This window comes from Zootoca vivipara, chromosome 10 (genome assembly GCF_965207765.1).
Source record: "Zootoca vivipara chromosome 10, rZooViv2.hap1.1, whole genome shotgun sequence".
Lineage (NCBI taxonomy): Eukaryota > Metazoa > Chordata > Lepidosauria > Squamata > Lacertidae > Zootoca > Zootoca vivipara.
The window spans coordinates 3123841-3148260 of NC_142593.1; the positions used below are offsets into that span (position 1 = coordinate 3123841).

The 24420-nt window shown below is 42.1% G+C and overlaps 1 protein-coding gene across 4 annotated transcripts in view; it reads right to left on the minus strand.

Moving 5' to 3' along the window:
• TRPM6 (transient receptor potential cation channel subfamily M member 6) overlaps positions 1–24420 on the minus strand; it is a 97661-nt gene that overhangs the window by 9437 nt on the left and 63804 nt on the right. For 3 of the 4 annotated variants that reach the window (XM_035099595.3, XM_035099594.3, XM_035099597.3), the window contains 9 exons: positions 21203–21300; positions 19671–19735; positions 18117–18142; positions 16345–16392; positions 11995–12060; positions 11434–11720; positions 10286–10368; positions 5700–5905; positions 1929–1980 (listed from right to left, as the gene is read on the minus strand). In XM_035099595.3, coding sequence (XP_034955486.3) covers positions 1929–1980; positions 5700–5905; positions 10286–10368; positions 11434–11720; positions 11995–12060; positions 16345–16392; positions 18117–18142; positions 19671–19735; positions 21203–21300 — 931 coding nt within the window. Of the gene's footprint in view, positions 1–1928; positions 1981–5699; positions 5906–10285; positions 10369–11433; positions 11721–11994; positions 12061–13015; positions 13170–16344; positions 16393–18116; positions 18143–19670; positions 19736–21202; positions 21301–24420 lie in introns of those variants that run through there. The other variant, XR_015946248.1, reaches the window with a different exon arrangement.

Genomic DNA, 24420 nt, shown 5'->3' on the forward strand with positions numbered 1-24420 from the left:
ATAAAAGGATGTACAAAAAATGCTGCCCATAGTAAGTGCATTTTATTTCTATATGTTAAAACAGTAAAGGGGGAAAGCAAATTCTCCCTCGCCTTCTCCTCATATAAGCACTGTCTTCAGAGACAGAGAAATTTGCAAACAAGCAAAATAGGACAAAGAGGAACAAGGTATTTAAGGTTGAAATCTTTTATAAAATATATTTTGTTAATATAGGGATATGCAAACTTTTGAATTCTCTGACCAAAGATTTGGGCACAACCTAGAGAGTCCTTTTGCAACTAGAACCTTTCCCTGGATCAAGTATTGTGGGACAATTCCCAGACTGATTGTAAACTTTCAGAGACACCATGCATTAAAGAAACTAGCATCTCAGACTGAATTTTTACAAGCAGTGGGGATTGACATGATTACTCCTCTCCATAGATTTACTTAAGTGTAATTACCCAAATGCTTTTCTTAACTGATGTTTGGGCAATCACTTCAACCCTTATATGGAAAATTACTACCAGGAAAGAAAAGAAGGGTGGGTGGAGCAGAGAGTATAGGAGGTGTTATGTACTAAGCTTGGATCCTAGAACAATAGGCAAGTAGGATCCTAGAATGCAACAACTGATTGGCTTGCAGGAGAAGACCAATCAGGCTCCAGGAAGAAGTTAATCAGCCTATTAGGCTGGTAGGATCGTAGAACACAACAACTGATTGGCCTGCAGGAGAAGACCAATCAGGCTCCGGGAGGGAAGCAGAATCATCCAATCAGACAGGACTCAGTGACTAAATAATGTAAATAAAAGCCTGATGTTGGGGGGGCATGTGATTCACTGTTTTACAAGCTGCAATAAAGAGCATGAAGTCACCACAGGACTCCAAGTATATTTCACTGGCGACAAGGATGGAATCCTGCTGACCTGTCCACCGTGCACCACACACAGCCACCACAGGCAACACAGCATTGCACCGCACATCCAGGCTTCAGCTCCAGGACCCAGAATGGTGACAGACAACAGCTTCATGCTGTTCAGCCCAGCCTGTAGAATACCTAAGCACAGAACTTGGAGCAAAGCCACTATTTTTTTCAATCAGGGATAGTATCATACAGAGACGGCCTTGAGAATGTACAGAGAGCCCTTCCTTTGCAGCTGAATAACCCATGGCATCCTGCACACCAAATGACAGAAGACATGGCTTCCAAGGATATTTAAACATGAATATATTTTCTTTGCAAAACTAAGCGCTGGTTGTTTCTATGTCCTTATGTCAGCCTAGTCAGTCACACAAGTAGATTTCCAAAACACCAGTGGCATTGCGTCCTTCACTGGCACCTTGGGGGGGGGGGTGCGTACACACATGCCCCAGGCAGGACCAGGGGCTGGGCACAGAGAGTAAAGAAAACCTGCTGTGCCAGCCCAACCCTCGCTGCCGCTACTGGGCAGGGGCGGGACACTGAGGGTTCACAGGGCTGTGCCGTGCCCCCTGCCCCCCACACCGGGGGAAGCCCAGCCAGCCAATGCAGCCCTTGGCTAGCAAGTCTAGCTGACGTTTCTTAGTCAGCCTGAGGCAAGATTGTCCCATTTTTGTCAGTCTGGAAATAATTTGGGGCAATAACCTGGAGTTACTCAACAAATAATTCCTTTAAACCAGTGTCATGGAAACTCCGATTAGACACCATTTCATTCTTGGAACTATACTCAGTTTCAAGAGTTTTGGGGGCCTGTTTTTACAAGCCTAGGTGAAACTGAGTATATAGGTGAAACTGAGTATAGTTACAAGCCTGACCCATGCAATGATAGCAATGATAGCAAAAACACAAACCGTGCCCCTGTCAGCAGTGTGACAAATATGCATATGCGCATCACAGCTAATATGGAATATTAATTGAATCACATGAAAGATGTCACATTTGGTATGATAAAGTGACGCTAGATACTCACTGCTTGTCTTCAGGTTTAATAACGGATGGGTCTGTAAGATTCTCTCCAACCCCTGTAGAAGTCAAATTTGCCAAGTATATTAGAAGGAAAATGTATTTTTAAAAATCCTTTCTGAAACTGGAGCCTGTGCAATCATTTTACAGCTATCTAATCTTCCACTTTATAGGGCAGAAACTGAAAAAACAACATTACAACAAATGTTGCATGCTCATTTCATTTTTGAAGCTATTTTTAAAATCTTTTTTTTTCAATTTTAATGCACCACCACCACCTCAACAACATCAATCTAAAGTGTTTTGTAGATCCAAATAGACACCTGAAATATATGTGAGCAAGAACTATATATCAATGTCAGGAAAAATTGAGTTCAAGAAATGCGTCCCTTTGGTGTGCATTGAGACTTCGGTGACACTGAAAGAAATAGACCAGTCTCTATAGAGACAGAGGTGGAATCTACACACATATAAAAACCTTTTTGAATTTTTTTTAAAGCGTTTTTTAAAACTACACTGAATTTTCTATAAGGCTCACCATCGCCGTCTAGTGTCAAATTGTACATTACACTTAAAACACATTTCAAAACATTTTATTTGCAGTTGTCTAGCTGAGTGCAGAGCTGCACATGTGCGCTTGGATCTCCATGCGCAGACCGCAGCTATTAGATCGGGGTGGGGGATCTTGTGTGCTCAAACTTTGCCATCCTGGATCAAAATAATTGCATTTTGTGTACAGTATATTACCGGTAAGTGCTGTATCTGGTTCCTTACAAACCCATTTGTGCATATGAATATTTTGCAGCTGTGTTGTTATATATATGAATATTAATATCAATATCAATATATACACATATCTATAGAATCTCCAGTACAAGACTAGGCTTATCTAAGAAGCCACTGACAAACATTTTTCACAGGGCCTACTTCACAATTTGCCTAAATTCCAACCTTCCTAGATTGTGATGGCATAAATTGAAATTGGGTGTAGGTAAAATTGAGGAGAGGTGCAGAAGTGAAATCCCCACTTAATGGCTGACATTTGTGTTCAGTGGTGCTTCTCTTGCTGAGATTCAGATTTTCCAAGAATTCAATGGCACAGCTCATAGCTGCATGGTGCTCTGTGCATTGTATTGTGGTTCCCATTCTGTGGAACTTCCTTCTACTTGAGATCAGAGAGTTCCTATCGCTGTTGAATGTCTGATGCTTACTGAATACTTCTTCCTTCTCCTCCAGCAGGCTTTTTAGTTGAATTCTGATATTATAGTTGAAGTGTAGGTAGGTTCCCACAAGGCAAGACACAGTGATAACAGCAAGAACCTTTCTTGAACTACGTAACTGGGAAACAGGGGCAAAGCAACTGCTTATATACATTCCTGAAAGCCTAGGCCACTCCCACTCCCAACATGATTGGCTGTCTAAACTTCCAAGCTACGAATCATGACTCAGAGTTCAAGGGCCAATGGCAGAGGCCCAAATCCTGAAATGTTCTGTGATTGGACATCATGTATTGAATGAGAACACAGGAGCTCAGAATCCTTAGTCCAGACTCAAGCTCAGGCAAACACAGACCACCTAACAATAGTTTTAACTCATTTTTACTATTATTGTGTTGGGTCCCCTGTACCCTTCTTAGAGATTGCTAGGAACAATGGCAGATCTTGGGGTCCCAAATTTCAGCAGTGTCCTGTGCAATGCCAAAATTTGGCACCCCTCCACCTCTCGCACTCTGTTGTAAATCCTAGTTGTGGCATCCCCAGCAGTGCCCCCCAGCACCCAGTGCAGGCGAACGGGTCGTGCTCCCCTAAATCCGCCTCTGCTGGGGTTAAGCAGTCTGCAATTCTTTGAAATGAATATATTAATCTTAAATTCATTACCCACCTTCACCAGCCAGTCCCAGAGCAGGTTACAATATGTAATACTACAGAGCCATGCAGAAAACCACTGCAACAGTCATTCTGTACCCCATGCCCACTGACCAAGGCAGCAGCAATTTTTACTCTCTGAATAGCACATTAATTGCTTATTATGCTTTAAGGAGCATGCAAATATATTGTGCTATGGACAAAGGGATGCTTGGAGCACCCTGGCCTGAATATGAATTTTAAGAATATCACGATATTGAAATCCAAACCTTTTCTGAAAGCTGAACTGAATATGTCAGAGTTTGTTGTTGACTTTTATTGATATGCACAAACTTCCCCACAAGTCTTCCATGGCTCTGTGCAAAGACCTTCACATGCACTTAAGCTTTCAAAAGAAGCCACCCACACGGCAGTTTTAAATCACTTGACTCTTAAATTTTGAATGTGAAGATAACAATAAATGAGGTTAGGGGACTGGAAGGTTTATTTTGTTTGAAAAATGTGTCTCAGTGTAATTCAGGCCTTTTGCACACTGTAAATAAATTAAACCTTTATCTTTCAGTACACATTTCCTTTGACACAATAACAGACAATTATATTGCTACTGCTTTATAGGTGGCTGTTCATCTTTTCAAAACTGTCTAATATTTCCCTTAAAACACACTAGTCCCAATCCAGCGCCTGTATGTGTGAAAGATTTGTTTTCCATGTGAAGCTGCTGTTTGAGCCTGTGGTGTGGGGTGGACCCTTCTGTTTTATGTAGGGCCCATTTTGTGCCTATTTGCTAACCCCCCCCCCTGCTTCTTGTCCCAATGCTTCTTCCATCTGAGGGTTGAACCCAGTGTCACTCATAGAATAGACCTATGTAGGTCCATCAACTTCAACAGGTTTACTCTGAGCAGAGAGGGACAGAAGAGAGCGTCTTCATGGGCGTGAATGTGCTCACTCTTTCTGTAGCTGCAACTTATCTGTCCTTTTGGAAGTGTTGTTTTCCTACATGGGCAGTGATGCATTGGGCAGGTGAGCCTAGCACAGCTCAGACCACATTTACTGAAACATTTGTGTTGTATAACCCTGCGAATTTTTAAAAGAACAATTGCAGAAGTTAGCAGAGCACAACTGCACATTTCCCTAAAAGAAAGATAGCACTGAGAGGTTATCACTTAAAGGGGCTACATATCTCTTTAATGCTACTCTGCCCCTACCAGCCCTTCATCCATCTCCATGTGGCCTCCATAGCTGCCAAGTCTCCCGTATTCCCCGGGAAATCCCCGTTTTTCCAGCTGTTCCTAGCTGGGAAAAAATGGATTTTTTTGTTTTTTCCTGGTTTATTCTGGCGCGGCAGCCATTTTGGAACTGGGCGGAACATGCTCAGAAGCGACTTTTGATGCTGCTCTGCCCAGTTCCAAAATGGCTGCAGTGCGACTTCTGGTGCGGCGGCCATTTTGGAACTGGGCAAAGCAGCATCAAAAGTCACTTCTGAGCATGCTCCGCCCAGTTCCAAAATGGCGACAGCGCTACTTCCGGTCTGCTACTTCCGCCCGGTCCCTTATTTCTCCGACAGCAACTTGGCAGGTATGGTGGCCTCTGGAAATCTTGTTCTGCCCTTCAGCAGACAGAGGAAGAGGATGACAACCAAATCAGTTTTCAAGCAGTGTAGGAGGCACAAGAGTTCCATGATCACTTCCTGTGAGAGAGTTCTTTAAAGAGACCAAGCCATCTAAATGATGAGGTGGAATCCAAGGGGAGTCAGTAAGAAAACTGAGTTGGGCACCAAACTACCTGTCATAATTTCAATGAAAAGAAACTGACAGCTTACAGCTGTCTCTAGTCCTTGTTTTCATGTATGTTGTACGTAAGGGTTGAATGGCCTCCCTCAGTTTTAGAGCAGTGTATTTTGGGTTCTCACTTACCTTGCAAATCTAATATAAGGAGCTCTCCTCGAGTATACTCATAAGTCCAGTGAGAAAAAGCCAGCATCATTTCTTCCAGCAAATTGCTAGGTGTGATCTCGTCCCCATTGTTGTTATTGTACTTGCGGAATTCTCCAGTCATGTACTTTTCTATGGTAAGCCACTGGTTGGCTGAATGGCAATATATTAAGAAGACTTCCAGGAACCTGAAAGAAGGATATTGTCAGTCAGGAAGTCATCTGAGGGGTGAACATCTTCCCATGAGCCACACCACTATTGCCAAATATGAGGGGGTGGGCAGATTTAGCAGAGCAGGAGCCCAGGGAGAGGAGTCGGGGGGGGGACTGCTGTTGCAAAAGCCGGCCTCATTCTGCACAATGAACAGCTTAGTAGCTCAGTCAGTAGAGCAAGAGGCTCTTAATCTCAGGGTTGTGGGTTTGAGCCCCACGTTGGGCAAAAGTTTCCTGCACTGCATGGGGGTTGGACTAGATGACCCCCGTGGTCCCTTCCAACTCTACCGTTCTGAGATTCTGTGAATGTTACCCAGGATGCTGCTCCCACCTGAAACCTTCGCTCATTTCAGAATTCTTAAGAACAAAAAACAGCACCTATGTATTACTTATATAAACTTATTAATAATGCAGCTCAGTGGCGAAGCTGCATGCTCCGCTACCGGGGGCGGAGAGCAGGTGTGGGCATGGCTGGCGCCCCCGGGGGCATGACACGCATCCCGGGGGTGTGACGCGCCACCCACAGGGGCATGGTGTGTGTCCTGGGAGCGTGGTACGCCACCCACGGGCACATGGCACACATTCTGGGGGCGTGGCATGCTGTTTGTGGGGACATGGCACCCGGCACGCGGGTGGGCCACCACGATGGCACCCTACCGGAATAATGGTGCCGGGGGCAGTCCGCTCCCTCCGCTCTCCCATTCCTCCACCAGTATATATATGTCTACTCAGAACTAAGTCCCACAGAGTTCAATGGGACTTACCTGGCAAGAATACACCTGGCAGAAAAAGTGTCACCTGCAGAGAGATACATTCTAGAACACACCATGTGCTAATCTGGTGGGCATGTTTCACAGTATCCTCATACTTGCGGGGGGCAGGGAGTGTTTGAGCCATCAAATCTGTTATTTAGCCAAAAAGAGCAGCAAAAGTTCTTTTGCTGCACTTGGTGAAAACAAAAAATAATTTGCATATCTGGCAAATGCCAAAGTACAGTCACTACCTGTAACTTTGCCTCAGAACAGAGGGTCACCTCATCTTGTTTTCTGGAGCTTCAGATGGGTTTCCCATTGGCTTAAAGTGGGAAATGAACTAACACCTATATACCTTTTTTTTGCAGAATTGGGTTTAATCCTAGAAGCCCTCCCAAGACTCTGAAGTGGTGGCAAAGTCTCAGAGCTTTCCTGCTTTGCCATGAACCTCTAGTCTAGGCAGTCCTAATATCTCTGGGGTGGAGATTCTTGCCTCAGAATCACGCCTCATCCAAGGCAAATGCACAGCCCTACTATTTAACAAAAAAACAATACATTTCTATAAATAACATTTTCTTTTAAGTCAAAAGGGAACACATTTGTCTTTAAACTCCTGTGTACAACTAAGTTCCTTTTAATTCCCTTGAGTCATGAAAACACTCCTGTCTATGGCAAGATGCTTTACATCAAGCTTAAGGTAAAGAGACCCCTGACCATTAGGTCCAGTCGTGACCGACTTTAGGGTTGCGCACTCATCTCACATTATTGGCCGAGGGAGCCGGCATACAGCTTCCAGGTCATGTGGCCAGCATGACAAAGCCACTTCTGGTGAACCAGAGCAGCACATGGAAACACCGTTTACCTTCCCGCTGTAGCGGTTCCTATTTATCTACTTGCATTTTGACGTGCTTTCGAACTGCTAGGTTGGCAGGAGCTGGGACCGAGCAACGGGAGCTCACCCCGTCACAGGGATTTGAACCGCCGACCTTCTGATCAGCAAGCCCTAGGCTCAGTGGTTTAGAACACAGCGCCACCTGGGTCCCACATCAAGCTTATAAAAAACTATAACAAAAAGCCAATCACAGCCTGAACAAAAGTATCTATTTCTGTAGCAGAGCCATCCGATGAGATAGAAAATAGCAACTTTAACTGGTCTAGTTGCAGTCCTCCAAACAAGTGTGGTCAAAGTCCTTAAAAATCAGATAGGCTTATCCCTTCTAATAAAAACCAGGTTAAAAACTCTTCTGAAATGGAACACTGTTTTTCACTTTGATAAAGCGTTCAGATTTTTTTATGAGGAAAAGGCCAATATTACTCTTGATACTCTATAAAATTGCTTGTAAAACAAATTGTAAAATTTTATTGTAAGTATTCAGAACCAAGTTATGAGATCTCTCATCAAATAAGTACGGCTAGATGGATAAATCTGAAATTGAGCTGCACAGGTGGGTGTTTAAGTATATTACCTCTACCCGGTACAGAAAATTAAAACATAAACTCAAATGGATTTTCTTTTTCTGCTACAGCTTTGAAACTGAGCTGAGAGCTATGAAAGGCTAAATAGTTGAGATGAGTCTGGCCTTAGCCAGGCCACCGCCTGAATCCAGAGGTGCCACTTTCTTTCAGAAGCCTTCCCTAGTTCTTCACCAGCTGTCAGCTGGTCAAATCCAAACTCTTCTTCAGCCACCTCCACATAATGAATGACTGTTTTGGGCTAGCTGTCCAAAGTTTACTTCTCTTCAAACTGTGCTCTGATCCATCAGTGGCCTGGCCTGGCCTCTATATTTTATTTCATGGCAGAACGAGTTCTGAGCTCTGATACACTGATGAATGAATGCGTGCTAGTGAGGGGGTGTGTGTGTGCTTCCATTTACACTGAAGCCATCCCACATTTAATCACAAGCAATTTTATTTATTTACTTATGGGACAAGGGACTCTTCCTTCCTTTTCTTTTATTAGCAAGGTGCTGGCTTCTAAGGACAAATTACACGATTGTGCAGAGCATAAAGCTAGTCTCTTACCCTGGTACTTCAGGGTTGAAGCTGACAATTGTATTGATTCTTCTGAAATAAACCAGTGACACGGCACCCCAAAGGTTCTGGTGGTCACCCTCCACAACACATTTCACAAGGACCTTTTCATGAACACAGAGCAATTGTCACCCAAAGGTCATTGATCAAGAGTTGTCTGACCACCAGCCAAGTTAAAAGTGCAGATACAACTGGGGTGTGTCAGTAATCCCAAAAGCTGGATTAGTACATTTCATGCAAAATGATAGGGTGAAAAAATGTTTTGCAGGATCACAAGGAAGCTTCTAACTGGACTTTTAAAATATAAAATTCAAGTTTGTAAATAGATTTTGTGGGGTATTCACAAGGTGTGAGACCTGTTATCACCAGAGCTTTTTCATGACAGAACTTACTGATCTGGAGTCCCAGTAGTCATTATGTGCTGGCACCCAAGGAAGGTGTGTGTGTGTGTGTGTGTGTGTGTGTGTGTGTGTGTGTGCGCGCGCCAAACCCCCCAACACACACACTGATTATGAGAAAAACTGGGGTATTTTTTCACTCTCTGTGCTCCTTTCTCACACAAAATAGACAGAACAGGTTCTGGTCTATCCATAGAGGTGCTGAGTTCTAATAACTTTAAGTTTTGCAGGGTTCCTTTCACCCCAATGAGCTTAGGTCAATGCCTCTATTTCTTTGTGTTCCTCATTCAACCCAAAAGGAGTAGAATTGACCACACAACTTAAGAGGAAAAGTACTGACTGATCACTCAGTTAAGGAGTGGAGAGTCTGAAACAACCATACATCTCATCACACTTGAGGACAACCTGGAACATGGAATTGCAGAAGATTATCCCAAAAGTGTTGTGGAATTTTCTGTGCTGTTGGAGTGCATTTGACCCTACCTGTCAGTGGAGGGTTAAAGAAGCACAACTCAGCTGCAAATACTGCCATCAGAAAATTGTGAAAATATCTGTTAAACAACTTTGACAAAAGTCCATATCAGGGGTCACCAAACTAAGGCCTGGGGGCCGGATGCGGCCCAATCGCCTTCTAAATCCGGCCCACAGATGGTCTGGGAATCAGCATGATTTTACATGAGTAGAATGTGTCCTTTTATGTAAAATGCATCTCTGGGTTATTTGGGGGGCTGTCTGGTGTTTTTACATGAGTAGAATATGTCCTTTTATTTAAAATGCATCTCTGGGTTATTTGTGGGGCATAGGAATAGGAATTCATTCAAAAGAAAATTCAAACTATAGTCCGGCCCCCCACAAGGTCTGAGGGACAGTTTGCTGAGCCCTGGTCCATATTCTATTTTAATGCTGCTGTTGCTGTTATTTTGTTAGCCACCTTAAGTGCTATTTTATGGTGGAATGGTGTGGCAAAACTTTATGTTACCTTGATAAATAATTCATAAAATAAATATTGGTTTGCTTGTCTAATACTTGTCTTAGTTTTGAACCAGGATTTTGCCTGCCTGGTAATACTGACTTTCGTCATTGACTGATTCATTATCTCTTTAAGCAAGGCATCTTATACAGAATCTAGATAGCTTTCACCTCTTCCATGTTATGCCTGAAAACAGCTTCCCTACCTTGGGGTGTAAGGAATGGTATGTGGCTTCACTTGATTGAAGGTGTATATCAACTTCTGAGCAGCTCTTTGCTGCTGTATTTCCTAGGAAAAACAACAATGCCTTGCATTTAGTGTTTTTCAACAACAACAAAAATAGTACTACAGCTACAACAGTTCTTACAACAGCTCTTGAAATAAGACCGCTAGTATTATCATCATCCCCATTATTTCCGATTTACACTTTGGGGCAAGATTCTGCAGCTTGCAGGCCACCCCAGTAAGTCTTTTTATGGCTGAAGAAAGAGTAGCACTGGGGGCTTCCAGCTGAGAGATCATACTCCTAACCACTACCTGTGGCTTAGATGGAGAAAACAAACGTCAGTTATTATCTGTTTAATGCTAAGGATGCCTGACCTTGTTTTGTTTTCTAGCATCAATCAAAGATACAAAGCACCCTATTGTCTGACCTCCTCAGTTGCTACAGCAGATATTAAAACATCCTTGGGGTGCCTTCTATGCAGCGCCCCCCTCAAACACTGCAGGCAGCTTGCAAATTAGGTTTCATTGACTTTTATAGTTACATTGTCATTTTTGGTCTGTCCCAGCCTAGTGTGTCCAATATATTTTATGTGCAATGTTTGGATATAATTTCAACAAAAGGGGACAGAAATGGTGACATTTCCCATTTATGCCACCAGGATCCTCCCAGGTAGTCAGGCATTCAACTTCAGGAAGGACTTCTGTTGAATAATTCCTCACAGGGGTTCAACGACATAGCTGCCAAGTCTCCCGTTTTCGCCGGGAAATCCCTGTTTTTCCAGCTGTTCCTAGCTGAAAAAATGGATTTTTTAGTTTTCCCCCGGTTTATTCTGGCGTGGCGGCCATTTTGGAACTGGGCGGAGCATGCTCAGAAGCGACTTTTGATGCTGCTCTGCCCAGTTCCAAAATGGCTGCAGTGCGACTTCTGGCGCGGCGGCCATTTTGGAACTGGGCAAAGCAGCATCAAAAGTCACTTCTGAGCATGCTCCGCCCAGTTCCAAAATGGCGGCAGCGCTACTTCCGGTCTGCTATTTCCGGCCCGGTCCTTTATTTCTCTGACAGCAACTTGGCAGGTATGTTCAACGATCACATGGAGTCAGTACAGATTTCTAGCCAAGTCATACGCACTCTGAGGCAGAGATTGAGCACGGTGCCATCATGGAAGATCTTTTGCCATGACTGAACTACTTCGGGGAGGAAAGATTTCACAATGAAGACTTGACCCAACTTCAGCACTTCATTCTCAGACCACGTGCAAATGACCTTCATGGCCCTCCTGAGGCCTCCACCCATTTCCTCCCGAGACAACACTTGAATCATGGCCGCCATCCCATGCTGTGACCAGGAGGACATGCTTTTATCAAGATTCAGTGGGGAACTCTCTTCCAGCCTATAGACAGTCACTTCTTCTCCAGCTAAGACAAAATAAATGGGAAATATTATCTGGAAAGAAAACAGTCACCTTGATTTGTACAAGTAGAAGAGCGTACTCTAGGTTGGATTTCTTTTCTTAAAACTATTTATATACAAAGCTTTTGTTTCTTGGTACCACAGTGAAGAGGTAAGATGTACTATATATTGATGTCATATGATTTCATCCAGTAATGGTGCACTCCTATGCTTGTCTACTCAGAAGTAAGTCTCACCAATTTCCCCTCTTTGTGCATTCGCCGAGAAGCTGGTACTCACCAAAGAGCTGAACTGGTGTGAAAGGGATTGTATGAGCCAATCTCATTAAATTGTTCCTTTCGACAGCTGCAAAGAAATAGGGGACGGAGGTCATACTTGAGCAGTGCATGATTTACTCCTGTTTTCTGCCCAGAAACATTTGATGATACTTCTCAACATATGCATGTGGACAAGGCCTTTGGCTCCCAAGCATCAAATCCTCATTATTTATCATCTTTCCAAGTACTGTACTGGGTTTCCACTGCCCATCTTCACAGCACACATCACCCTACTCTGCACTGCAGCAATATAGGAAAAACATCCAGTACAGCTGGGGCAGCTAATAATAATAATAATAATAATAATAATAATAATAATAATAATAATATAGTTTTTACCCAACATAGCAACCCATCCATCTTCCCTACCACTGCAATCCTTGGCTCAAGCTCAAGCAATCAAGTTTAGGGACAATGCAGGAATATTTATCAGATTTATGTGCTTAGTTCCTGGTTTGTTTGGTAGTGTTGCCTAAACTATGATATCTTCCATTTGAGACCAGGTGAAGATGGCATTTAGCATGAATAAAGTAGCATGTCTGTATGCAGCTGCTGTCATAATTTATGCTAAGAACTGTGTAGGCTGGGAAGGAAGAACACGAGTTGTACTGACAAGTACGTAAAAGGCTATGCAACATGTTGTATGTAGTCAGAAGAATAACTTTTCTTCTCTCTTTATTAAGAAAGACAGGCATTAGAGACTGTAATCTTAAGCAAAGTTGTGACAGGCAGGGGGTGATTAATCTCCTTGCTTTCAGCCATTTCACCAGCTCAAAATCACACACACCCCAGTTGGTTTTCTCCCTAAAGGTAAAAAGATAAGGGACATGTTTTAATCTTTATCCTTGCAGGGACAAAAGCAGCCAGGAGATTGGGGGGGGGAGTACTAAGAGAAATAGCCTGTTCCTGCTATAGGTTCTATCTTTAAATAATAATAATAATAATAATAATAATAATAATAATAATAATAATATGAAAGTTACATGCATCTGTGTGTGATTTGGCTGCAGGCATCTTTCCTGGAAATAAGAGTGCCGTTAAACCACAGAGCCTCTTGGGCTTGCTGATCAGAACGTCAGTGGTTCAAATCCCTGCGATGGGGTGAGCTCCCATTGTTCAGTCCCAGCTCCTGCCAACCTAGCAGTTTGAAAGCACATCAAAGTGCAAGTAGATAAATAGGTACTGCTCCAGTGGGAAGGTAAACGGCGTTTCCGGTGCTGCTCTGGTTTACCAGAAGCAACTGAGTCATGCCGGCCACATGACCCAGAAGCTGTCTGTGGACAAACGCTGGCTCCCTCGGCCAGTAAAGTGAGATGAGCGTCGAAACCCCAGAGTCATCCGCAACTGGACTAAATGGTCAGGGGTCCCCTTACCTGTACCTAACAGCAGCTCACCAGAGATGGAGTGGTTTGGGAATATCCTAGAACTGTGCTTACCTTGAACAGCCGCCACCCCCCAAAAAGGAATTTATGGCCACACTGCAGGTTGCAAAGTGGAAGTGGAAGTCTGATGACTATCAGTAAGAAGGACAAAACTGCTTCATTTTCAGCAAGGGGCTGTTTAGGGTTGGTTACCACAGGTTACTGTGGACGCGGGTGGTGCTGTGGATTAAACCACAGAGCCTAGGGCTTGTCGATCAGAAGGTCGGCAGTTTGAATCCCCGCGATGGGGTGAGCTCCTGTTGCTCGGTCCCAGCTTCTGCCAACCTAGCAGTTCAAAAGCATGTCAAACTGCAAGTAGATAAATAGGTACCACTCTGGCGGGAAGGTAAACGGTGTTTCCGTGTGCTGCTCTGGTTCACCAGAAGTGGCTTTGTCATGCTGGCCACATGACCTGGAAGCTGTACGCCGGCTCCCTCGCCAATAATGCGAGACGAGCGCCACAACCCCAGAGTTGTCTGCGACTGGACCTAATGGTCAGGAGTCCCTTTACCTTTACTGTGGTGGTTTAAAAGGAAAGGAACTACTTTTTCAACAAAGAGACACTGCTCTAGAAAGCCCTAGCCTAGAATGACATTTGCTCCAATTGCCTCAAGTAGCATTTTTTTTAAGTTGTAAGGGGGAAAACAGCTGCCTCCAAAATAAAGTGAACAGTTTGCCCTCAACTCTCCCCCCCTCCTATTTGTTCCCCTATTCTAAGCAGAACATCAGTGGTGAGGGGGGGGGGAGATCTCATCCCCACAGCCAGTAAGATTTTAGCATCCCTGGTTGATATGCTTAGAAGCCTATGTCAGCATTAAGTGGCATGTAAATTAAATAATCAACAACTTCTGGAGTGTTGTGTGATGCTGGAGTCTTCTATTTTGGGTATGGGTGAGATTATTTTATTATTTTTTTAATTTTTATACTGCGCTTCATCTGGAGTTCACAGATGGTTCACAACTTAAAAATACAAAATGGAAACACAAAATGCATAATGAAACAAAAACAAACCAATAATCCCCTTCCCAAAAACACATTTAAAAGGTCATAGAATGTTAAATCAGCCCAACGCCTGTTTGAAGAGAAACAGGTTTGCCTAGTACCTAAAGACAGGCATTCCAAAAATGGGGAGCCACCACAGAAAAGGCCTGTTCTCCTGTTGGCAACCTCCGGACCTCTCGAAGGGGAGGCGCCCAATGGAGAGCCTCAGGTGAGAAATGATGGAAATGTTTTACCTAACATAGGAAGGTGTTATCCCTTCCCTTCTGGGAGAGCAAGGAAAATTAACTATTGCACAACATAGGACAATATGTGTTAGGTTCTTTTCTGTAGAGAATGTTTAAAAAGCTTGCCTAAAGTCAAACAAGCCGTCTGTGGTACCGGCTGGAATTGAAGTGGGCAAGGCTGTGTTTCCAACCCAGAATCTTAAAATTATTCACAGTCCTAACTAGCCAACCTAACTAGTAGCCATTCTTCAGGATGGAGACGCCATACAGAATCTGCATTTGAAGAAATATTCCAGTGGTAGAAAACAAATCAGGGTTAAGATTCAGAAATAAATAATAATAAATAGGTCTAAATAAGGATGATATTATATTTAGGGAAACATAGTTCTCCAACTCAATTTTGCAGTGGAAATCTTCCCAACCAATCTTCCCAAAAGAAATGCTCTCTTTTGTTTCATACCAGGTGGCCACAGCATTCTTAGCCACAACTCACCCATTGCAGTTGTGTTTGATTTTTGTTGATACATTCATTGGACTTAGGATGTAATAGGTAGAGAGGAGGGGAAATTGGCCATTATTGACTGAAAATCCAACACAAGTTTGGAATTTCATTTAAATGTGCTCTTCTCAATTTAAATGTGCAAAGATTTTCAAATTCTAAAGTAAGTGTGGACTATAGGGACATCTACTGGCGAGTTCTACACATTTCTCACTATCCTCACAGAAAAAGACCCAGTTTTGTGGCATTCTACTACTGACTGGTACGTGTTCAGATGGAGAAAGTAAAACAGATCTCTGTCTGAGCAGTGTTCAAACGGTTGAATTGGAACTTATTCAGTTTAAGGTGGAAATCAGAAGCCATGAAAGCTATTTTGTTACATTTGATCTGATACATCAGTTGTGGCCCACTAGCGACAAGGCAGGCTTCCTAAGATCTGGAGACTTTTCCTTTTAATTCTTGTTTATTTAGAAGAAAATCACTTAAAATCACTCTAAGTAGTGTACATAAAGCTGAGAGACTGCAACCAAGACTCTGACACAATCAGCCTGATCTATTTGCTAAAATTACAATAAAAATATCCCTGTTTGCAGACATGCAAGGCAGGTGATCATCCTTGATCACTGCTTATAACACACGATGAAGTGGAAGATGTGTGTTACTTTTTAGCAAGTTAATGCAGCATATGGGGAAATAATCATTAGTTGGTCTGGATGCTCCTCAGATTCCTTCCATATGAGAAATTTTACTTTAGAAATTCCCAGTTTGAAAACAAACCAAACCATGTTAGGAACAAGAATATGCATAAAATATTGCATTTTTATGACAAGTACAAATTAATAGAGATTAACAAGCTGTTGCTTCGGTGTGCTCCTCTATTATTTCCCTGTGTTGTCTTTGGCTGTGAAACTGCCATTTCTTCCTTGCCAGTAGTTTTTTTAAAAAAAACAACAACAACTCCGAACTTGGTTCACCAACAACTACAGTACTTGCAAAGTGATAAATAATCTTCTCACTCACTTCTATGTTACAAATCACATTAATATCTTACTTTTGATAACAAATTACTTCAAAGTGAGACTATAAAAAAATGGCAGGGGAAAAGAACTAATATGCTTATCAACTACTACAATATTTTAGCTATCACTTAGATACTTAATACTTACCTGAGTAATGATGGTGTAGATCTTGAGTCTTTAAGGAGGATGAGATTTCTAACAACAACAACAACAACAACAACAACAACAACAACAACAACAACAACAACAACAACATTGGATTTTTGTTTTAACCAAAGCAAGCAGAGATAAATGTGCTGTTTAAGTTTAAGATTGTCATGAAATAATATGACTGGCTTAGCATTCTATGGAAGGGAATTAATTTAACTGTGTTATAAAGTACAAAATGTAGCCTGTGTAAACTGTCAATAAAACAACACGTAATTATGCTGGAGAACACAGAATGACAGGCAATAGTCAACTCAAGGACACTCAGCTTCTTCAAAACTGAAGAGCTGGAAATTGCACTTTAGGGATGATTTAAAAAAAAACCTTTCCTGTCCACTTTGCTTCATGGGATCCCAAAAGTATGATCTCAATTCCATCCTCAGTCATTATGCATTCCATTAACTACATGATGACAATGATGTTATAGTAATACTGCTTCATTAACTCATGACATCTACCTAAGATGTTGTAAAATTTAAAACAGACAAATAATAAAGAAGCAAAACTAATTTAAAGAGACATTTATAAAGTGGCCTAGATTCTATACTGTACAAAGCAAACTCTGATCTTACTTGAAACAGAGGCTCAATTCAAACACGATCAATGTCAGAGGCATGGTTTAGGATGCCCAACTATGGTTAGGTGTGATGCAGTATGAACTGACAATACGTGCTTAGCTTCTCTGACAAACCAGAATCAGAAACCATGATTTGAAGATGGTGCACAAACCATGGCTTCTGCTAACTATACTTTGCAGTGATGTCTAAACTGGCTTCATTTAGGGTGGCACACAAGCAACTGTATGCTATGCTTTGTGTATACATTTGTAAGCTTTTGCCATGGTTTGGGTTCTACTGTTGGCTCGTGTTAAGCTTGTGGTCTGCTAAAACCCCTAGATCCTTTTCACATGTACTACTGACAAGCCAGGTGTCACTCATCTTATATTTGTGCATCTGGTTCTTCCTGCCTAAATCCATAACCTTACATTTGTCCCTATTGAAATTCATCTTGTTAGTTTGAGCACAGGTCTCCAATCTGTTAGGCTGATATATATGTGACCTTTCAGGTTTTGCAGACATTTACCATCAGATGTCTAGCAAAGCATGGCCTCATCTTTTCTAGGAGTCCTCTGAATACAGTTTATCTGAAGCATTAACTTTTTAAAAAAAGTCATAAATGGAAGTGTATTTTCATTGCAGAAGTCTCCAAGTCAACCTCTGAATTATGTGTTAAAGTAGCACAACTATAGGAAGGTCTAAAAATGGTGAGCTGATATTAACAGACTTTTGCAAAGACCAAGGTCTATTCTAATTATACATTTTATAACTATGCAATTTACAAATAAGACCTTCGTTCTGCCCGGACACTGAGATCCAGCGCTGAGGGCCTTCTGGCGGTTCCCTCGCTACGAAAAGCTAAGTTACAGGGAACCAGGCAGAGGGCCTTCTCGGTAGTGGCGCCCACCCTGTGGAATGCCCTCCCATCAGAGATCAAAGAGAATAACAATTACCAGACCTTTAGAAGGCATCTTAAGGCAGCCCTGTTTAGGGAAGCTTTTAATGTTTGATGGATTTCTGTATTTTAATATTTTGTTGGAAGCCGCCCAGAGTGGCTGGGGGAACCCGGCCAGATGGGAGGGGTATAAATAATATATTATTATTATTATTATTATTATTATTATTATTATTATTATTATTAGAAAAAATGCTTACCAAGAGTTCCATCTGAACTACTCAACCTGTTCAAAATAAAATACTGAAGTTAGCTTTATGTGTTTGGGAAAAAATATATCCATATTAAGTACTGTATATAATAAATGCAGGGGGGAGAACAAAGTTTTTCATCTTTACAAATAATGATAACCAGCACCACATGTAGAAACATATAATGCTACAGACATTGGAAAGGAACATAAAATTATGTCCACATTAAGATGATGTGCAGGACAATATAGGGCTGTTAGAATTGTTCATCTTGAGCAGTACTGACATATGATCCACTAGATTGGCGGCTCCAGGCACACAGGCCAGGAAGCCCATGGCAACCTAAAACAGCCATTAGACTGTCCTCAATACAGCCAGTATGACTGCTTGCTTTGTGGTGACATGAAGCTTGTGTCTATGTTGATGGGACAGCTGAGCAAAGAGAAAATATTTGAAGGTTGGAGAGAATAATGTGAAATACCCAGCACTGGCAGAAACATACAAAATCCTACCACCACCCCTACACATCAAACTTGGTCTGGTGAAAAAAAAACGTAAACGCCATAGATCACCTTTCAAGTACCTGGCTGCAAATTTCCCTCTGCTCAGTGAAGCAAAAATTAAAGAGGGGTGTTTTTTGTGGGTCCTCTGTGGTGTAGTGCTTAAGAGCAGTAGACTCATAATCTGGGAAACGGGGTTCGTGTCTCCGCTCCTCCACATGCAGCTGCTGAGGGCCCTTGGGCTAGTCACACTTCTCTGAAGTCTCTCAGCCCCACCCACCTCACAGAGTGTTTGTTGTGGGGGAGGAAGGGAAAGGAGAATGTTAGCCGCTTTGAGATTCTTTAGGGTAGTGATAAAGCGGGATATCAAATCCAAACTCCTCCTCCTCTTCTTCTTCTTCTTCTTCTTCTTCTTCTTCAAAGACATACTGTTTGACAACCTGCTTCAAGGTGACAGGAAAAAAGGCTGGGATGTGTTTTGTTTGGTGTTAACTAACTTCCTTGGGAATGTCAGGACAGAAAACTGCAAGGAAGAGGTTGAGGACATGTTGCCTCTGTATTATAAACTTGGCTGCAATATGTCCTTAAAGATCCACTTTTCCCATTCCCACTTGGATTTATTCCCTGACAACTACAATATGGTAAGTCATGAACATGGTGAGCATTTTCATCAGGAAATTGCAACAGTGGAGAAACAATTCCAGGGAAAGTGGTCTACTTCCATGTTGGCTTACTACTGTTGGGCGTTTGCCAGAGACGATCCTGAAGAACAGGCAGAGTGGCATCAGATGTAGAAGCTGGCTCTCACTGGTCCTTGTTGTATGTACATATTCCTTGATTATGTAACAAACTATTGCAGATCTCTAAGAAACAGTAGCCAATTTTGCATTTTCATTGTCACATTTGGCTTCAGCTCCTCAACTCATTTTTAAGAAATGGCTACTTTTATCTCAGAGATGTTACTTTTGTCAAAATTTGTTGTGCAGTGATATTAGCAACGTTGCATATCTAAAGTGAACCAAGGAAGACAGATGTAGCTGGTGATACAAACAGGACTACTTACGAATGGCTCCGGCTCAAATTATTCTTCCTATTTTTCCTAGTCCAAGTCATGCTGTTATTTAAATCCTGAAAGGGGAGGGAAATGGCAAGTACATTTTCTCAATTAAAACATGGCCTGATTTCATGGCTGCTTGGGCATGTTGTCCTCAAGTCTGCAGCCATGTTTATCCAGGAATCATCACCATCATTTCATCTGTATGCCACCTTTTCACTGTTAAAATTATGCTCAAGGCGGCTTACTACATAAAAATATTTACATAATTGCAGACGTAAAACAAGTAGTCATGAAAAATAAATAAAACACATCAAAAAGTACACAACCAAATTGAACTATTTCCACATAGATCATAAGATCTAAAAATAAAGATACAAAAAATAACAACAACAGCAGAAATACTGCAACCCATGGTTATGTTAGCCATGGCAGAACCAAGCTATCTGTGACACAATTGGTCAATTAGTGAAGTATTTTTATTTATTCACTTGATTTAGAGGCAGGCAGCTGACCTCTCCTGGCTAGGCCCATGCCCCAGCCCAATATTCTGTTTAGCCTCAGCTTCTGTCCTTGCCATCAGTCAGGGCACTGACCTCCCAGGCCAGGTGGAAGAGACCTGCAAGGCAAGGAGCCACCAAGATGGCAATGTTTGACCTAAACTGGGAGTTACAGGTAGGTAGCCGTGTTGGTCTGAGTTGAAGCAAAATAAAAAAAATTCCTTCAGTAGCACCTTAAAGACCAACTAAGTTTTTATTTTGGTATGAGCTTTCGTGTGCATGCACACGAAAGCTCATACCAAAATAAAAACTTAGTTGGTCTTTAAGGTGCTACTGAAGGAATTTTTTTTACTAAACTGGGAGGTTACTCTACTTTGGGGCAGTATGTTTATAAAGACTTTTGTGGTATCAAGAGAAGCAGTTAAAATGCCCTACCAATTCTATTCGCAAAGTCTGTTTTGATCAGCAAGCTTTTCTACTTAAGTCAATGGAAAAATCTTATTGACTTGAATTGCCCTTGACATTCTGGTTTTCACTACTTTAGTTTGCATAAATTAGTTCAAATGGAAAGGGGGAAAATCTAAAGGTAAATGCATAATCCAAAATACAAATAGCAGGATGAGTTTAATCCCCAAATTGCAAGGAATAATTATATCACCAAACAGCTAAGAAGTTTGCTTAATATCGTTCTTCAATAGAGCCGACCCCACTCAGTCTATTTTCTTAATGGCCTAGAGAATTACCATATAAAACCTCAGTTTCAAAAAAAGTATCCTCTTCATATAGACTCCCATTTCATGATTCAATAGTTTAATGGCTTTTTTTATTAATCTTTTCTGAAGGTTAAGTGGTTAATTACTTATTTCTTACCCAGAGACTACTGTGCCTGCTGCATAAAATGAAATTTCTCAAGAAAAAGTTTCTTCCTAGTGCTCAGCCATGAATTCAGACCAAGATATAGCACAAGAATCAGTGGATTGGGCATAGATTTTTAGAAGGTAAAGAGCTGACTAGCAATAATTTTATGTCTTCAAGCCTTACCTCTTGCGATTGCCTCAGGTAGTCACAAATCTGTACCGTGTGTCTTGCCGTTTCTTGGTTTTTCATTCTCTGGTGCATACAACCAATACGGTCCAAACCTAGCCAAGTAAGCAAGCACAGCAAGAACACATGTGAATATTTTTTTAAAGGCACACAAATGCAAGCATGTATTCATGAACAGCCCAGTCTGAACAGGATGTTCTGTGCCTCTGAGAAATGTACAGGATTACTGCAATATTGGAGACACTGCTTGAGCCTTTGCAACCTAGTGCGTTGCTTCTCATCCATAGAAGCCAACTCTTAGGGCCCAAGGTCCCTTCGCTGCCACCGCCCCCACAAATAAAAGCTCATGGGAGGCTTACTTCTCCACCCCCAATATTTGCCCCCATCCCCACAGCAGACAGTGGGCAAGAGGAGGAGAAAGAGAAGTCCCTTCCCATCTCTTCTCCCAATGCTATGCTTCCATCACAGCACAGGCACCTGTGGTGACATCCCAGGAAGTGGCATTGAAGGGAATGGGAAAGAAGGAGAGGGAATTTGAGCAGCCCGTGGACCAAATTCAGATCATCTTGGCAATGAGGTGAGTGAGCATTTTCCATTTTGGGAGGAAGTAGGTCAGGCTTATTCTGGACACACTCCAATGCAAGACTTTCCTGTTCAGAATCTATGGAATGTTTCCAGCAGATCTGCAAAATCAAGCTGTATGCAAGCTCTTGATGTTATCATGTCCTAGTCTAAAGCAATAGAATTGGAAGCATACCCTGTCACCTCACCCAGGTCTGTATTTCAAATGTAGCGTTGATGCTCAGGGAGTAGAAATAAAACAACTTCCTATTCATTAACGTAATTACTGTGCCACAAATGGAGTATAATACATAGGCAATCAAATCAAAACACATTTTCTACCAGCATGTATTGAGGAATATCATTAACTCTGTAGAAGAGAAGTATGTACTTTAGTGATCCCAGGTTTCCTATTTTCTTGGGAGCTGACCTGTAACCTTTCACTGATTGGTCTATAAGTGTGAGAGGGAGGTTTGGGGAGGGGTCAGGTGGATTTGATGCTGAGTATTTGGCTCCCCTCACCTGTCTCAATGGTTTTTCTTCTTTGGAGGTCTTTAAGCAGAGGCTTGACAGCCATATGTCAAGAATGCTTTGATGGTGTTTCCTGCTTGGCAGGGGGTTGGACTGGATGGCCCTTGTGGTCTCTTCCAACTCTATGATTCTATGATTTTTCAACCTTGGCAGCTTTCTGGTATAAGCTAAACTGAAGGGCTCTTGGTTTGAGACAAACAGCCAATAAACAAACAGAAAAGTGTGAAATTTCTGGAAGTCAATCCAGACCCAGATGATATCAGGATACCAGGAGAGATACTTCACAAGAAATTTAATAGCCTATCTCCACAATTTGTTCTCTTAAGAAGGCTATTGTGGGTAGTATTTATGGGTCCTGGGTGCCACCAAACATTTCAAATTCTACCTATCGTTAGTTGCTTTGGATTACATACTTCATGGATCACTGCCTTGTCGTGGCGAAGGGGCTTGAATAACTCAGAGAAGCTATGAGCTATGCCGTTCAGGGCCACCCAAGATGGACAGGTCATAGTGAAGAGTTTTGACTAAACTGGACTAAACTGGCAAGCCACTCCAGTATCCCTGCCAAGAAAACTCCATGGACAAAGACAACAGGCATATAAAAGTTATGACGCTGGAAGATGAGCCCCTCAGGTCGGAAGGCGTCCAACATGCTACTGAGGAAGAGCGGAGGACAAGTACAAGTAGATTCAGAGCTGATGAAGCGGCTGGGCCAAAGCCGAAAGGTCGCTCAGTTGCGGATATGCCTGGAAGCGAAAGGAAAGTCCGATGCTGTAAAGAAAAATATTGCATAGGAACTTGGAATGTAAGAACCATGGATAAAAGTAAGCTGGATGTGGTCAAAAATGAGATGACAAGAATAAATATTGACATCCTGGGCATCAGTGAACTAAAATGGAAGGGAATGGGTGAATTCAGTTCGGATGACTATCATATCTACTACTATGGGCAAGAATCCCGTAGAAGAAATGGAGTGGGCCTCATAGTCAACAAAAGAGTGGTGAAAGCTGTACTGGGATGCAATCTCAAAAATGATAGAGTGATCTCAATACGAATCCAAGAAGGACCTTTTAAAATCACAGTAATCCAAGTTTATGCACCAACTACCAGTGCTGAAGAAAGTGAAATTGACCAATTCTATGAAGACTTACAATACCTTCTAGAAATGACACCAAAGAAGGATGTTCTTCTCATTATAGGGGATTGGAATGCTAAAGTAGGGAATCAAGAGATAAAAGGAATAACTGGCAAGTTTGGCCTTGGAGTTCAAAACGAAGCAGGGCAAAGGCTAATAGAGTTCTGTCAAGAGAACAAGCTGGTCATCACAAACACTCTTTTCCAACAACACAAGAGACGACTCTACACATGGACATCACCAGATGGGCAGCATCGAAATCAGATTGATTATATTCTCTGCAGCCAAAGATGGAGAAGCTCTATACAGTCAACAAAAACAAGACCTGGAGCTGACTGTGGCTCAGATCATCAGCTTCTAATAGCAAAATTCCAGCTTAAACCAAAGAAAGTAGGAAAAACCACTGGGCCAGTAAGACACAATCTAAATCAAAACCCTTATGAATACACAGTGGAAGTGAGGAACAGGTTTAAAGATTTAGATTTGGTGGAGAGAGTGCCTGAAGAACTATGGATGGAGTCTCATAGCATTATACAGGAGGCAGCAACGAAAACCATCCCAATGAAAAGGAAATGCAAGAAAGCAAAATGGCTGTCCAATGAGGCCTTACAAATAGCAGGGGAGAGAAGGCAGGCAAAATGTGAGGGAGATAGTGAAAGATACAAGAAATTGAATGCAGATTTCCAAATAATAGCAAGGAGAGACAAGAAGGCCTCATTAAACGAGCAATGCAAAGAAATAGAGGAAAACAACAGAATTAGAAAAACCAGAGATCTGTTCAGGAAAATTGGAGATATGAAAGGAACATTCCGTACAAAGATTACCATAATAAAGGACAAAAGTGGAAAGGACCTAACAGAAGCAGAAGACATCAAGAAGAGGTGGCAAGAATACACAGAGGAATTATACCAGAAAGATATGGAGGTCTCGTACACCCCAGGTAGTGTGGTTGCTGACCTTGAGCCAGACATCCTGCAGAGTGAAGTCA